This window comes from Polypterus senegalus, chromosome 13 (genome assembly GCF_016835505.1).
Source record: "Polypterus senegalus isolate Bchr_013 chromosome 13, ASM1683550v1, whole genome shotgun sequence".
NCBI lineage: Eukaryota > Metazoa > Chordata > Cladistia > Polypteriformes > Polypteridae > Polypterus > Polypterus senegalus.
Window position 1 is genome coordinate 155,606,766 of NC_053166.1, and position 15,245 is coordinate 155,622,010.

The 15,245-nt window shown below is 44.7% G+C and overlaps 1 protein-coding gene across 3 annotated transcripts in view; it reads right to left on the reverse strand.

Annotated features, from left to right (window-relative positions):
• LOC120542934 (otoancorin-like) overlaps positions 1 to 13,162 on the reverse strand; it is a 60,384-nt gene extending 47,222 nt beyond the window's left edge. For 2 of the 3 annotated variants that reach the window (XM_039775679.1, XM_039775677.1), the window contains exons 1-6: positions 13,020 to 13,041; positions 12,523 to 12,783; positions 7,685 to 7,797; positions 5,094 to 5,122; positions 4,414 to 4,444; positions 4,273 to 4,300 (exon numbers count right to left, since the gene is read on the reverse strand). In XM_039775679.1, the coding sequence (XP_039631613.1) occupies positions 4,273 to 4,300; positions 4,414 to 4,444; positions 5,094 to 5,122; positions 7,685 to 7,766 (170 nt within the window). In that variant the 5' untranslated portion in view covers positions 7,767 to 7,797; positions 12,523 to 12,783; positions 13,020 to 13,041. Of the gene's footprint in view, positions 1 to 4,272; positions 4,301 to 4,413; positions 4,445 to 5,093; positions 5,123 to 7,684; positions 7,798 to 12,522; positions 12,784 to 13,019 lie in introns of all 3 variants that reach the window. The other variant, XM_039775678.1, reaches the window with a different exon arrangement.
• Between the last annotated feature and the right edge of the window lie 2,083 nt (positions 13,163 to 15,245).

The window sequence follows — 15,245 nt, forward strand, 5'->3', positions numbered from 1 at the left end:
AAGAATTGTGAGACTTTTTCTCAGGTAGTGACTTATTTGCAGACTAGCAAAATACCCGCGCTTCGCAGCGGAGAAGAAGTGTGATAAAGAAGTTATGAAAAAGAACAGGAAACATTTTAAAAATAATGTAACATTTGCTTTCTATTCATTTGCATAAGCACAGTCCTTCACCAGCAATTATTTAACGTTAGCTCAGACCCGGCACTTAAAAGTTTCTGTCGCACTTTTGCTGAGTTTGTGCCAAACACTATTCTATTCCTGACCATCTCATCTTAGTTTGCATAAGCACAGTCCTTCACCAGCAATTTTAACTCCGTTACAAAGTGATCAAAAGTCTCGTTTATACCCCGCGTCTTCTCATTAAACTTGTATTTCGCGAATATCGCATTCGTCTTAGGCGTGACAAACGCAAGCGGCAGCGTGTCTATGAACTTAATTTAAAGTTAAGCTTTACACCTTGCTTTTCTATTCGTTTGCATAAACACAGTCCGTCACCCGCAAGTTTAACTCCGTTATAAAGTGATCCAAAGTCTCGTTTATACCCTGCGTCTTCTCATTAAACTTGTATCTCGTGAATATCGTATTCATCGTAGGCATGACAAATGCCAGAGGGTCTATAAACTTACTTTAAACTTACGGTTTACACCGTGCTTTGTGCACTTATGAATATGCTTGTATGCGTCACTCGCTTCATATTCTTTTGCTGCCTTCTCAATTGTGTAATGCGTTTCTTGTTCAGCGCTCTTTGGAGCTCATCCTTGTTCTCTACGTACTGCGTTCACAGTCAGTTCACGTGAGCCGCTCTCTTGTGTGATCTTGCGATGTCCACGGCTTTATTTAATGTTAGCTAAGACCCGGCCCTTAAAAGTTTCTCTCGCACTTTCACTGAGTTTGTGCCAAACACTAGACCATCTCATCTTCGTTTGCATAAGCACAGTCCTTCACCCGCAAATATTTACCTTATATGGGCAGGCACTCAATTACGTGGGAGGCGTGATGATGCAGGATGCAACTCCGCCTCACACAACGACCGATCTGCCGGCTATAGCCGTATATATGGTCAAAAGTAGGTTCCAGTTATGACCGTTACGTGTAGAATTTCGAAATGAAACCTGCCCAACTTTTGTAAGTAAGCTGTAAGGAATGAGCCTGCCAAATTTCATCCTTCTACCTACACGGGAAGTTGGAGAATTAGTGATGAGTCAGTGAGTGAGTGAGGGCTTTGCCTTTTATTAGTATAGATAAAATTAACGAGATTTATTAAGACTGATTTTTGGGTAATGATTTGTAGGTGAATGAGAATTGTGAGATTGGTTCTTGGGAAGTGTCTTATTTGCAAATCAAATGAGGAAGAATTGTCAAATTGGTTCTCAGGTGGTGACTCATTTGTGAATCAAATGAACGAGATTCATTAGGATTGATTTTTGGATAGTGAATTTATTTGCCAAATAAATGAACGAGAATCGTTAAACTCGTTTGTGACTCATTCCTGAAACAAAACGGGAATTGTTAGTCTGGTTCTCAAATAATGATGCGCTGTGATGTGAATCAATTAAATGAAAATAGTGAGACTGGCTCTCAGATAGTAACTCATTTGCGAATCAAATTAACGAGAATTATTAAATTGGTTCTCGGGTAGTGAATTGTTTCAAGAATGAAAACGAGAATAGTGAGACTGGTTCTCGGGTAATTAACTCATTCGCGAATCAAATGAACGAGAATTATTAAACTGGCTCTCAGGTAGGGACTCATTCATGAATCAAAATGAGAATTGATAGTCCGTTTCTTGGGTAGCGATTCGTTTGCGAATGAAATAAACAAAAATAGTGAGATCGTTTCTCAGGTAGTGAATCATTCGCAATTTAAAGGAATGAGAATCGTTAAGTCTGGTTTTTGGGGAGTGACTCGTTCACAAATCAAAAAAGAGTCGAAATTCAGGATTCAGGCAGTTCTTTCACATAAACTCCTACCGCTGAAGCGAAAGACACCAAGGACGTCATGCAGGACACGTATGCACCTCAGCTCTCGTGTTGAGCTCCATTGAATCGATTCATTCGGGCTCACAAATCGGTTCATATGATTCACTAAAAAGAGTCGCTCAAAAACAAATTGTTTGCGAGTTGCCCATCACTAGTCTGAATCTGCTGGAAATGGAAGACGTTTAACGGTAGTTATGTTACGGATTAAGAACCCGAGACCTCCTGTTGTCTTGATGAATGTGACTCCTTAACAGATAGCTGATGATACTCTAAACACTCAGCTGTGTAATGCAGTGCGCAAATTCCCACTATTACCGTATCTACTCGCTGATAAGTTGGGTTTGATTTTATCGTATAATTTCTGGTAATGTCGGTCGTATAGGTCGAATGCAGAAAACTCACACTATTGGTCCCAGAGATTACGATATGCTAACACCCGCCTGAGAGAGTCACCACGGCCTTCTTTTACCATGTGTTGTGCCTACGTGACCACACGGTGATACCCAAACTATGCTGAGGTAATGTTTGCACTGATTTGTGTTTTTTGTATCTCACACCCTTACACCTTTATCGTAAGAGCATCCCTTATCTACGATCAGAAGAAAATATGAAGCTGGTTTTAAATGAAACGTCGTTAAAGTAGTGAAAGAAATTGATAACTGCGCTGCTGCAACAAAAGTCGATGCGTCTGAGAAACTGATGTGAGATTGGAGGAGGCAAGAAGATGTAAAAAATTTTAATGTCGCATTTTTCAAGGGGCGTACAAGTCAGGGTCTGATTTTATGATCGATTTTTCAGGTTTCAAGACCCGACTTACATGCGAGTGTATACGGTAATGGTATGTGGTCACTTGATGATTTCATTGAGATTCCCCTTTGGTGATTTCAGCCCGTGGACCCTCGATCGTTCCACTGAACGCTGCACAAAACCGTTACAGAGTGTCACACACGTGCGATTAAGAAACAACCTAAGGGCTCATTGGGCTGTAATTCCACTCCTGACTGAGAGTTGGCGCTGTGGCCTAATATCGCACCTCCTTGACCCCACCCATCTGTAGATCTGACGATTGACAGTGAGCCGAGTCATGACATCACTTCCGGTTTCTGCTCTCCTGGACCCGCCTCCTCCTCTCCACAGACCTCCTAACCGGCACTACCGCCATCTGCAGGCAGTCTGTTGCTAGACTCGCGCCTGAGAAGATGTCACTGCTAAACAAACTGTTTTGTCATTTTGTTTTTTTTTTCCCTAATTAGTCCAAATCTTCATGCCTTCTCTACTTTGGGTGTCACTCCCTCGGATGGTGTCACCCAGGGCGGTCCGAGCCCCTCCATGTGACGCCACTGATTCCCTAGGCGTTCCCAAGCCAACTGAGTGATATAATGCATGTCCTGGGAGTGCTGCAGGGTCTCCACTCAAGCTCTAGGGGGAGCCGCTTGGGGGACATCCCTACGACATCGCCGGGCTCATCTCGATTCGATCTCGACTGACTCTACTCTGAGGCTCTCCTACCTGGAGTCCCAGGCCAGCCCACCCTGCGAAGAAACCTCCCTTCTACGGCTCGTGCTCACCCTCTCATTGTTTGGGTCATCACTCGCAGCTCATTGAGCGTAGGCGAGGACAGGGATGAAGATCAACTGGTAAACGTTAAGACCACCACTGTGGACCAGAACAACTGCCACCACTCCAATCTGCTTACCGCTCTCATGTTTCCCATTTTCGCCACTCATGGAGAAGATCCCGAGATACCTGAACTCCTCCGCTAAGGGTAATTGTCCGTCCCCTCAACTGAGGAGAGCGATCTACTCTTTTCCAGGAGAGAACCAGGACCTCAGACTTGGAGGTTCTGATCCTCATCCCAGACGCTTGACACTGCAGGTCACCGTTCAATGAGGCAACGAGGGCAGCATCATCTGCATAAAGTGACAATGCCACCCCCCCCCTCCACCTTCACGTCCTCGGCTATGCCTTGACATCCTGTCCATGTTATCCACAAACTGGAGGGGTGTGTACACCAACGGCCTCGTCCATTCCGGCCCCCCTAATCGACTCCCATGCCTTACTGTCTAACTGCCTCTGCCACCCCCTCACCACCTGTGGTGGGCATACTGACACAATAATGGCTGCCATCACATAGTCCAGGTGGGTGCTACACGCTGGTGGTGGGTGAAGCTGGCTCCCTGCTCCCTACGTAAAGCACTTTGAGTGGCGCTATATAAACACAAAGAATGAATGAATACTAAAAATGCGCACAGATTTAACTTTAAGGACGTCGACGCTCTATAAAGGTGGTTACCTGGCAAACACAAAACCATCAATGATAGCTGTGAAAACAAGAGTGAAAGAAAAGAATATTTTAGAGTGGGCTTGAGGTTGGCCGCAGCGTGGCGAAGGTGGTCTCTAATGTCTCTGCCTCTCCCTCCAGCAGATCCATTACCTTGAAGGTATTTCCTTGCCAGGAATTCATCCTGAGAATAAACAACACAGAGAGAGGGAATTAGGTGAATTAAAAGATCCGGAATGTTCTGTCAATAAACCACCATCACCCAGCCCCACCCGACCCCGGCCCCTCGACCTGATGTGAAGGACTGATCCAAGACGGGCACCATGTTGGACACCACTTTATCTCTAATCCAACATCCTCAGAAGAGCTGTCTCATTTTATGGAAGAGAAACATGTCGGCTTATTACGTGATCATCTAAACCGCCGAGACCCCCTGATCTTCTGTGGACCTCAGGGTAAGCAGCACAAAAAAAAAGACCCCGCTGTCAAGTTACGAGCAAGGAGAAGAAATGTCCATTCTCTCCTGAAGCTCGCCAACCTACAATCAAATGGCCGCCGAACAAAACGGTGCCAGCCCAGACTGTGCCACAAAGGGTGCCAGTCCACCCCACCTCTGGCCCTTTCGGGTTCAGCTGACCCCTTTGCCTCCAAGTGGGACAGCCACAGGGGTCTTTGGTTAAACATTTAAACCACCAGAGGTGGGTAACCTGAAAATGCGAACAGTAAAGTCGTGTGCCCTTTCAAAAATGAATCAATCAAAAAAAAAATACAAATGCAAGGAAAAGATGGCAGTGAGGAGACGGACGGAAGCGGGCGACTAGCGGGTGACTGACCAGGGCTTTCTTCACAAGATGGGGCAGATCTGTGAAAAGAAAAAAAAAAGACAATAAATGACTTTATACTGGAGGGAGCTCTGTAGGCTGGAAGAAAAATAAATATATTAATAATAAATGAATGAATTAACATTTTGTCATTAATCACTACATACCTGGTACATAAAATGCTAAAGTTTGGTTTCCACGTTTGTTTAGTCAGTTTCTGGCTTGTTCTCTGTGTCTTTTAACAAATCTGCATTTATGTGTGTGCCAGTTCTGTATTTAGTAATTAGCAGAATCTGAATTTGTATTTTAATTGAGAATTGGTCACAGGATTCTGTACCTGCACTCAGTGAAGGGCACTATACAAAAAAAATACACTGCAATTGTAATGTCTGTCTGTCTGTCATGCGATTACTTGTGACCTTTATCTATCTCTTAATCGAATACTTCTGACCTGATCTGTTCTGGAAATTCAACAAATTTAAAGTGGCAACAACTTTGGCAAGCTGACCCGCGCACTTGGGTTTCTGGCAAAAAAGCAATCAGCAAATGAAGTGTCATAGTAGAAAGAGAAAGGAAGGCCAGCAACATCTGTTGAGCATCAAGCACATCGCAGAAGCCAATGATAAACACCATAATAAGAAGAACATGAAGGACAGTGCCATCTGCTGAGGGTAAAGTGCAGGATACAGAATGCAAGAATGACAAACATTGAAATATGAAAGCTGAAAATCAAGAAGACCATCAAATACGTGAAAACAACATGGTTAAAAAAACAACATCCAATTTTTGTATTTATTGATCATTGAACATTGAACTTTATTAAATGTGCATAAAGGAGGGCAAAGTGACCTGTGGATGTGTGCGTAAGGCAAATAAATCAAAAAACAAAGTGCTAACCACCCTAAGGGCAGAGAGAAAAAAAAGAACAGTGACATCTGCTGAGTGTCAAGCAAATCGCAGAGGCCAAGGACCTGATAATGAATGCCATAATAAGAAGAAGTGAAGGGCAGCGCCATCTGCTGAGCACAAAGTGCAGGATACAGAATGCAAGAATGACAAACACAGAGATATGCATACCGAAAAGAACAATGGCATCTGCTGAGTGTCAAGCAGATCGCAGACCCCAAAGGCATAGAGAGGAACGTCTTAATAGGAAGAAGATGAAGAGCAGCACTATTGCTGGGCATAAAGTGTGGGATCCAAAATGTAAGAACGACAAAGGACATTGATATGCATATGACAGGAGGGTAATTACTCTGAAACCAGAACTTTGATCTTAGTCTTAATCAAAAGCTTATGTTCTTGTAAATTCAAGAAATTAAAAAGAAAGGCAAACCGACCTGTAGTTGTGTGTTTATTACAGCAAACTGAACGTGAAACCAAGTGACATGGCAGGCAGAAAAAGAAGAGCGGCGACATCTGTGCAGTATCAAGCAGATCGCAGAGGCCAAAGCTGTGATGAGGAACATTGTAATAGGAAGAAGATGAAGAGCAGCACTATTGCTGAGCATAAAGTGTGGGATACAAAATGAAAGAACGAAAGTAGAAAGAAAAAAGGAAGGCCATAGCAACATCTGTAACTACGGTAACTTACTGAGGCCAGAACCTTGATCTTAGTCTTAAATGAAAGCTTATGTTCTGATAAATTCAACAAATTAAAAAGAAAAAAATTTAGGTAGAGGCATCCTATCAGAGAAAAAGGTGGTTGAAGTTGCCCTGTCGGGGATCTGTTTGTGTACTTGCTGTGCTACCCGTCTATAATGGCTTGAAATCTAAGTAATCTACATAGGCCTCAGCGTTAACACTGGCCGTGCACCATGCAATACATCAGTCTGTAATATATGCCACTTGTACAGGATTCGTAGAAGCAGAGCTAATGTTTGGGATGCGCCATCTGTTGGAGTGACAAATGCATTGCATCTGCCTCTGTTATATGCCACTTGGTACGGGATTTGCAAAAGCAGTCGATTAGTCTGTAATATATGCCACTGCTACAGGATTCTTAGAAGCAGAGCTAATGTTTGTGATGCACCACCTGTTGGAGTGACAAATACACTGCATCTGTCTCTGTTATATGCCACTTGGTGTGGGATGTGCAAAAGCAACTGGATGGACACACAGACTCTTCTCCTTCTATTAAGGTGCATGCATATGTTTATTTATTTGATTTTTGTTCTTGTTTTGCATCATTGTTCTATCGTTTCATTGTTTTCATTTATTTTATTTGCACTAATAGCTTGAACTATTTTCTCTCGTTAGATTATCACCACTTTGTTTTCTTGATGTGTACGTTGTTTAAATATAGCAGTTGTCCCGTCTTCCCCATTTTTTGTGGTATGTTCTTCCGATATATTACTCTGATGTACGTATTTATTACCCTGCTTACGTCTGTCATTAGTACTCGGTTGTCACCATAGGCCGGCCTTTACCTTTGTGAGCTTTAGACACCGTCACAGTTCACAAATGCTGTACCTGGGCCCATCGCTGTGCTTTTCTTTTCAGATTCACAGCCTCACCAAGAATGACTTCTTAACTTTTCTATTTGAAGCAATTCATTCACAGATTCCTTCAAAGAAGTTGGTGGTCTCCCCCGCTGCCCTCACCTGTTTCCGGGTCTTTCTCCGCAGATGGCTGCACGAACAGAAGACTCAACAGCACCATGCAGAGCAGCGGTTGATCGGGCATCTCCTCTTTCTTCTGGGATTCTCGGCTTGGCCTTGTGTTAATGACAAAACAGATGAAGGGTTTTCTGAATTAGTAAAAGTACAAGTGATTTGAAGAGGAGAAGCCATTCAGCCCCTAAACTCTGTTAAGGCACAGTTGGGAGGCTGGCGCTCACCCTGGCAGCACTGGGCAGAATGTAGGAGCCAAATGCCAACACACAAAACCCGTCACCCAAACGGGACCAATTCAGAGAAGTCAGTTACACCCGAGAAGAACCAGAGAAGAAACGGAAAACGTGGAGACTCCGCCTGGTAGAGAAACGTGCAAAGTAAACGTCCCGATTGTGAAAAGAAGCTACCAGGGGGGCAAAGAAAAGAGCCATCTGATAAACTGATCACCAAATGTGGAAAACGGCAACCGTCAAAACACAACATGCACTCCCCATCTTACTAGTAATTAAAAAACTGGACTAGTTTTTATTAAAACGTTTAGTTTTATTTATACCAACAGCAATATGCCCGTATAGCGCCTCACTGTGACTGCCAAGCCAGTTTTCTTGCTTTTTAGCTCCACCAAAAAATGAATATTTAACTTTTCTTATTGGAGCATTCATTCACAGGTTCCTTTAAAGAAGTTGGTGGTCACCCTCACCTGTTTTGGGGTCTTTCTCTATAGATTGTGTGCGTGCGTGCGTATCTATGTATTTAAAGTGGCTTGCAAAAGTATTGAACTTTTCCACATTTTGTCACATTACAGCCACAAACATGAATCAATTTCTTTGGAATTCCACGTGAAAGACCAATACAAAGTGGTGTACACGTAAGAAGTGGAACGAAAATCATACAGGACTCCAAACATTTGTTACAAATAAATAACTGCAAAGTGGGGTGTGCGTAATTCTTCAGCCCCCTTTGGTCCGAGTGCAGTCAGTTGCCCGTAGACATCGCCCGATGAGTGCTACTGACTACATAGAGTGTACCTGGGTGTCATCTAACGTCACTACAAATACAGCTGCTCTGTGACGGCCTCAGAGGTTTTCTAAGAGAATATTGGGAGCAACAACACCATGAAGTCCGAAGAACACACCAGACAGGTCAGGGATAACGTTATTGAGAAATTCAAAGCAGGCTTAGGCTACAAAAAGATTTCCAAAGCCTTGAACATCCCACGGAGAACTCATCATTCAGAAATGGAAGGAGTACGGCACAACTGTAAACCTACCACGACAAGGCCGTCCACCTAAACTCACGGGGCGAACAAGGAGAGCGCTGATCAGAAATGCAGCCAAGAGGCCCAAGGCGACTCCGGACGAGCTCAGGTGGGGGAATCTGTCCATAGGACAACTATTAGTCGTGCACTGCACAAAGTTGGCCTTTATGGGAAGAGTGGCAAGAAGAAAGCCATTGTTAACAGAAAACCATAAGAAGTCCCGTTTGCAGTTTGCCACAAGCCATGTGGGGGACACAGCAAACATGTGGAAGAAGGTGCTCTGGTCAGATGAGACCAAAATGCAAAACGCTATGTGTGGCGGAAAACTAACCCTGCACGTCACTCTGAACACACTGTCAAATATGGTGGTGGCACCATCATGCTCTGGGGGTGCTTCTCTTCAGCAGGGACAGGGAAGCTGGTCAGAGTTGATGGGAAGATGGATGGAGCCAAATACAGGGCAATCTTGGAAGAAAACCTCATGGAGTCTGCAAAAGACTTGAGACTGGGGCGGAGGTTCACCTTCCAGCAGGACAACGACCCTAAATATAAAGCCAGGGCAACAATGGGATGGTTTAAAACAAAACCTAGCCGTGTGTTAGAATGGCCCAGTCAAAGTCCAGATCTAAATGCAATCGAGAATCTGTGGCAAGATCTGAAAACTGCTGTTCACAAAACGCGGTCCATCTAATCTGACTGAGCTGGAGCTGTTTAGCAAAGAAGAATGGGCAAGGATTTCAGTCTCTAGATGTGCAAAGCTGGTAGAGACAAACCCTAAAAGACTGGCAGCTGTAATTGGTGGTTCTACAAAGTATTGACTCAGGGGGCTGAAGAATTACACACACCCCACTTTGCAGTTATTTATTTGTAACAAATGTTTGGAGTCACGTATGATTTTCGTTCCACTTCTCACGTGTACACCACTTTGTATTGCAATTCCAATGAAATCGATTCATGTTTGTGGCTGTAATGTGACAAAATGTGTCGCATACTTTTGCAAGCCACTCTATTTAAAGAGCTTCTGTAAAAAGCCAACATTTTCCCCCTGGGGGCAAATAAAGTTCTATCTGTCTATTATATAGTGCCTTTCACTTCGGTCTATAGAGTAAAAGAAATTTGGTCATCAGTGTTAAAAAGAGTTGCCGGCAGATGGCGTCAGGTGCCATCGCATACCACGTCCTGTACATGTGGCAGCCACCACAAAAGGCAAAAGCATACAAGATGGACTCGGAAAGTACTGAGACCCTCCACTTTGTGCCCACTTTCCTGTGTTGAAGATTTCATTGTAAATGGAGAAATCTGCCACTGGTGCCCATCTGTCTACACTCAATAACTCATAATGGCAGAGTGAACACATATTTTCTGAAAGGTTTGCAAATTTATTAACAATCAAAAAAATGGAAACCGTCCCTTATAGGAGGATTCAGACTCTTAATTCACAACTTTTGTAGAAAGGCCATTAGCTCCAGCTTTGAGTTTTCTGGGCTGAGTCTCTACGAGCTTTGCACACCTGGATGTGGCCAGTTGATCCCATTCTTCCTGGCAGATCCGCTCAAACTCCATTAGACTGGATGGGCTGCGTCCGTAAACTGGCATCTTCAGGTCTCTCCACACGTGTTCTATGGGGTTTAAGTCTGGGCGTCGTGAACTGAATCATTACCCGCGAACGAGTCACACTATTCTTGTTCACTCATGATTCTGTAACGTAATGTCTTATTTTAATTATGCATCTTAAATGTACTGCGGTGGGCTGGCGCCCTGCCCGGGGTTTGTTTCCTGCCTTGCGCCCTGTGTTGGCTGGGATTGGCTCCAGCAGACCCCGTGACCCTGTAGTTAGGATATAGCAGGTTGGATAATGGATGGATGGATGGATCTTAAATATATTGTCATGCTTTGTGTACATCATATGAATTATTGTCATGTTAAATATACAATTAATTATACACACACACTCATACTGTATATATGATGCCCCTTGCCACACCTTTTGACGCTGATTGGTCATTTGATTATCTTCAGTCTTGGCGTGACTGATGCGCAGTCTTGAATCAAAATGCAATCCACTCGGCGCAGCCGCTAAAGGACATGCGGTACATGTGCTTTGGTTTTGGTTATGACTTGCGGTCTATGGACATGAATTACAATGTGATACCCTTTTGTACTGCATTTTAAACTGGCACAGACATTGTGTGCCATGGTGAAAAGCAATCAATCACGTGGTGGATGGGTTTTTAATTACAACTCGATAAATCCATGCCACAATGAGATGTGCCTCATGCATATGCATTGCATTGCAACACAGTGAACCCGTTGGATTGCATTTCACTTTGGCTCGAATAATCCTCCATATTTGTACAGGCAGCTTCACCACCGGGCACACCGGGCGCTCGCATGACCGCTTCAACAGCTGGTTCGGACTTCCCAGGATTGTCTGTTTTTGCTGACAGGAATGGCAATTAGCAGAAGACAATACTGAATATGAAATATAAAAGCTGAAAGAATCTCTCCTAAGATAAAAATGTGACATTACACTAATCTGGAATTGGAAATGACCAGGTGGGGGGGGGCAGATGGAGCCAATCCCAGCATGCAATGTGGACAGGCAGGAACAAGACCGGGACAGGACGCCAACTCACGGGTGGGTGAACACACACACACGCACACCAGGGTGAACACACACACACACACACACACACACACACACACACACACACACACACCAGTGTGAACACACACACACACACCAGTTTGCACACACACATGCACACCAGGGTGAACACACACACAAACACACACATATCAGTGGATGATTCAGCATCGCCAGTTCACACTCCTTGTACGTCTTTGGACTTTGGCAGGAGGTTGGCACAGAATTAGAGGGACCACCCAGGACGGGACCACAAGACTTTTTACTATGAGACAGCAGCCCCCCCCTGCTGCCTCACTGTCTGCCCAATTCCTTGATTTTTACGCATATTTACATTACTTGTGGCCTTACAAAAATGAGAAAAAGAAGAACCTTCACTGGGGGACTTCATTTTAAGCAGAAGGGCATCGGTTGGGGAGGCCACACGCTTCAAAATGAAGGTGCCTGAGCAGCGATGCCATGGAGGGGGCCAATTTAAGTTCCCAGAAGACCCATCCAGAAAGAGCCTTCGTTCATTTAGATCTTAACAGGCTCCATAGAGTGTGAACAGATGGTGTCAGACAAGTGAGACCCCCATGAAGTTGTGTTTTAAGAGGACTCTCGCTGCACACAACAACACGGCCTCAGTTCAGCTTTTCTTGATCTGCTCACATCCTGCTAGGTAGCCAACTATAAACTGTACCTTCATTATTTTTCTGTTTTCTCCACATATTGGGAAGTTTTTCAAAACCCAAAGAACCAACTTCACTTGTAAAGAACCCATCTGACAATGAAGAGGTTGAGCAGGTCCTATGAGGTGCCATTAAAGTACAGTCACTTTTAAGAGTTGAGCCCCCCTTTAAACTCGGCCCATGTCTAGGTGGGGTTCAAGCCCCCCTTCCCTCTTAAGTCCAGGTCTCTGTCGATTGGATGGCAGCTTACCTGTTTTTTTTGGCAGCCGACTTTATTTTGAGAAACGCTGTACGAGATGGCGAAGGTGGGCGGCCCCCGTCCGGACTGGACACTCTTCACTTGTCAGCCGAGTTGAGATGATCGCTGGAGACCTTCGGACTCACAATGCTCGCCCCTCCACTCACTTAATCCTAAACAGATCCATATTCCTCTCGTCTGGTCGGTGTGAAGTAATCCAGCAGGGCGCATCCGAGTGTCCACCATGAAGTGCTGTCCTCAGTCCCGGAGGGGCTTTATGGGAAGAAGTTGAAAACCCCGTTATGACGCTGAAAGGCCGATGTGTTGAGGGAGGGAGGAGTTGGGGTGGGCTTCTTCAAGCAAAGTCTCTGTGTGTGTCCCACGCGGGCTGAAACCTGATCATTCCCGCCGGACACGGAGCTCACGGAGAGTATAATTACATATTAAGTAAATTGCACTCAGCGAGAAAAACGTTCAAGTGGGTTAATGGATATTGGGAACTCACTTACCTTTAGGGGACCCCTGTCTTCCTAGCGGGACTCGTCACACGGCTACTGAGGATGAACTTTATAGCGCTGTGAATGGGGTCAGTGACGTCATCAGGCGATCAGGTGAGTGGCGCCCTGTGAAGCTGCGGAGCGGAGAGAGAGAGAGAGAGAGAGTCAGAGCGGCGGGGAGCCGAGGACCACCAACACCCCGAGACGAGAGCGCAGGCGCATTTGAAAAGAGCGCACCGAGCAGACAGACAAATAAAGAGACATCCCATCGGGCGGTCTCCGGAAGGCACACGGGGGCGGCCAGCGTACCTGTCGGTCGGTTTTGGATTGCTTCTGTGCCAAATCCTGCTGGACTGCATGATCTCCGGAGAGTCGCTTCACCTGTCCGCAGACGGTCACGCGGCGCTCGGATATCAGGCGGTGCGCTGAGGCGCCTCAATTGGCTGACCTCTTCGGTTACCTGAACCGCCGGCAAATAAAGAGAGAGAGAGAAAAAAAAGAAAAGAAACTCTTGAGTTTCTAAGGCTGAGTTTAAGGAGGGGAAGGGGGGATAGGGATGCACACATAAGTCTCCATTAAATATTTTTTTTTTATTTTAAGGCCACATATTACGTAAATATGCTTTATTTTTTTCCTATGTATGCAACTCTTCCTTGCACGTTAAAACAGAGGAACCTCCTGAGTCATGGCCGAAATTATCAGCACCCCTGGAATTTTCCCAGAAAATGCTCCATTTCTCCCAGAAAATTTGCAATTCCAAATGTTTTGGTATCCACGTGTTTATTTCCTTTATGTGTATTGGAACAACACAAAAACAGAAATTTTGTGTGACAAAAGCCAAATCTGACATAATTTCACACAAAACCCAAAAACCGGACTGGACACAATTATTGGCACCCTCAACTTAATATTTGGTTGTACGCCCTTTGGAACAAATAACTGAAATCAAGCGCATCCTATAACCATCAACAAGCTTGTTACGCCTCTCAACTGGAATTTCTGACCGCTCTTCTTTTGCCAACTGCTCAAGGTCTCTCAGATTTGAAGGGCGCCTTCTCCCAACAGCAGTTTTGAGATCTCTCCATAAGTGTTCAATCGGATTTAGATCCGGACGCATTGCTGGCCACTTCAGAACTCTCTGGCGCTTTGTCTTCAACCATTTCTGGGTGCTTTTTGAGGTATGTTTGGGGTCATTGTCCTGCTGGAACACCCATGACCTCTGACGCAGACCCAGCTTTCTGACTCTGGGCCCTACATTGCGCCCCAATATTTTTTGGTAGTCTTCAGATTTCATGATGCCAGTCAAGGCATCCAGTGCCAGAGGCAGCAAAACATCTTAGAACCTCCACCATGTTTGACCGTAGGTACCGTGTTGTTCTTTTCTTCATAAGCCTCAATCCATTTTCTGTAAACAGTAGCATGATGAGCTTTACCAAAAAGTTCTACCTTGGTCTGATCTGTCCAGGAGGATTTTGGCGTCCTCAGGTACATTTTGGCAAACTCCAGTCTGGCTTTTTTATGTTTCTGTGTCAGCAGTGGGGTCCTCCTGGCTCTCCTACCATAGCGTTTCATTTTGTTCAGATGTCGACGGATAGTTGGAGCTGACACTGTTGCACCCCGAGTCTGCAGAACAGCTTGAATATGTTTTGAAGTCGATTGGGGCCGTTTATCCACCATTCGGACTGTCCTTCGTTGCAGTCTTTTATCAATTTTTCTCTTCCATCCATGTCCAGGGAGATTAGCTTCAGTGCCATGTGTTGTGGACTTCTTGATTATGTTGCACACAATGGATGAAGGAACACGAAGATCTCTGGAGATGGACTTGTAGACTCGAGATTGTTATTTTTCCCACAGTTTGTTCTCAAGTCCTCAGACAATCCTCTGCTCTTCTTTCTGTTCTCCATGCTTAGTGTGGCCCACTCAAACACACAACAGAAAGGCTGAGTCCACTTGTCTCCATTTTAACTGGCTTCAGGTGTGATTGCTATGTTGCCAGCGCCTGTTTCTTGCCACAGGTGAGTTCAAACGAGCGTCATATGCTTGAAGTAAAACGATTCATCCACAATTTTCAAAAGGTGCCAATAATTTTGTCCGGCTCATTTTTGGAGTTCTGTGTGACATGATGTCAGATTTGATTTTTTTTCTCTGTTTTGTTTGTGTTGTTGCAATGCACATAAAGGAAATAAACACGTGGATACCAAAACATTTGGAATTGCAACAATTTTCTGGGAAAATTCC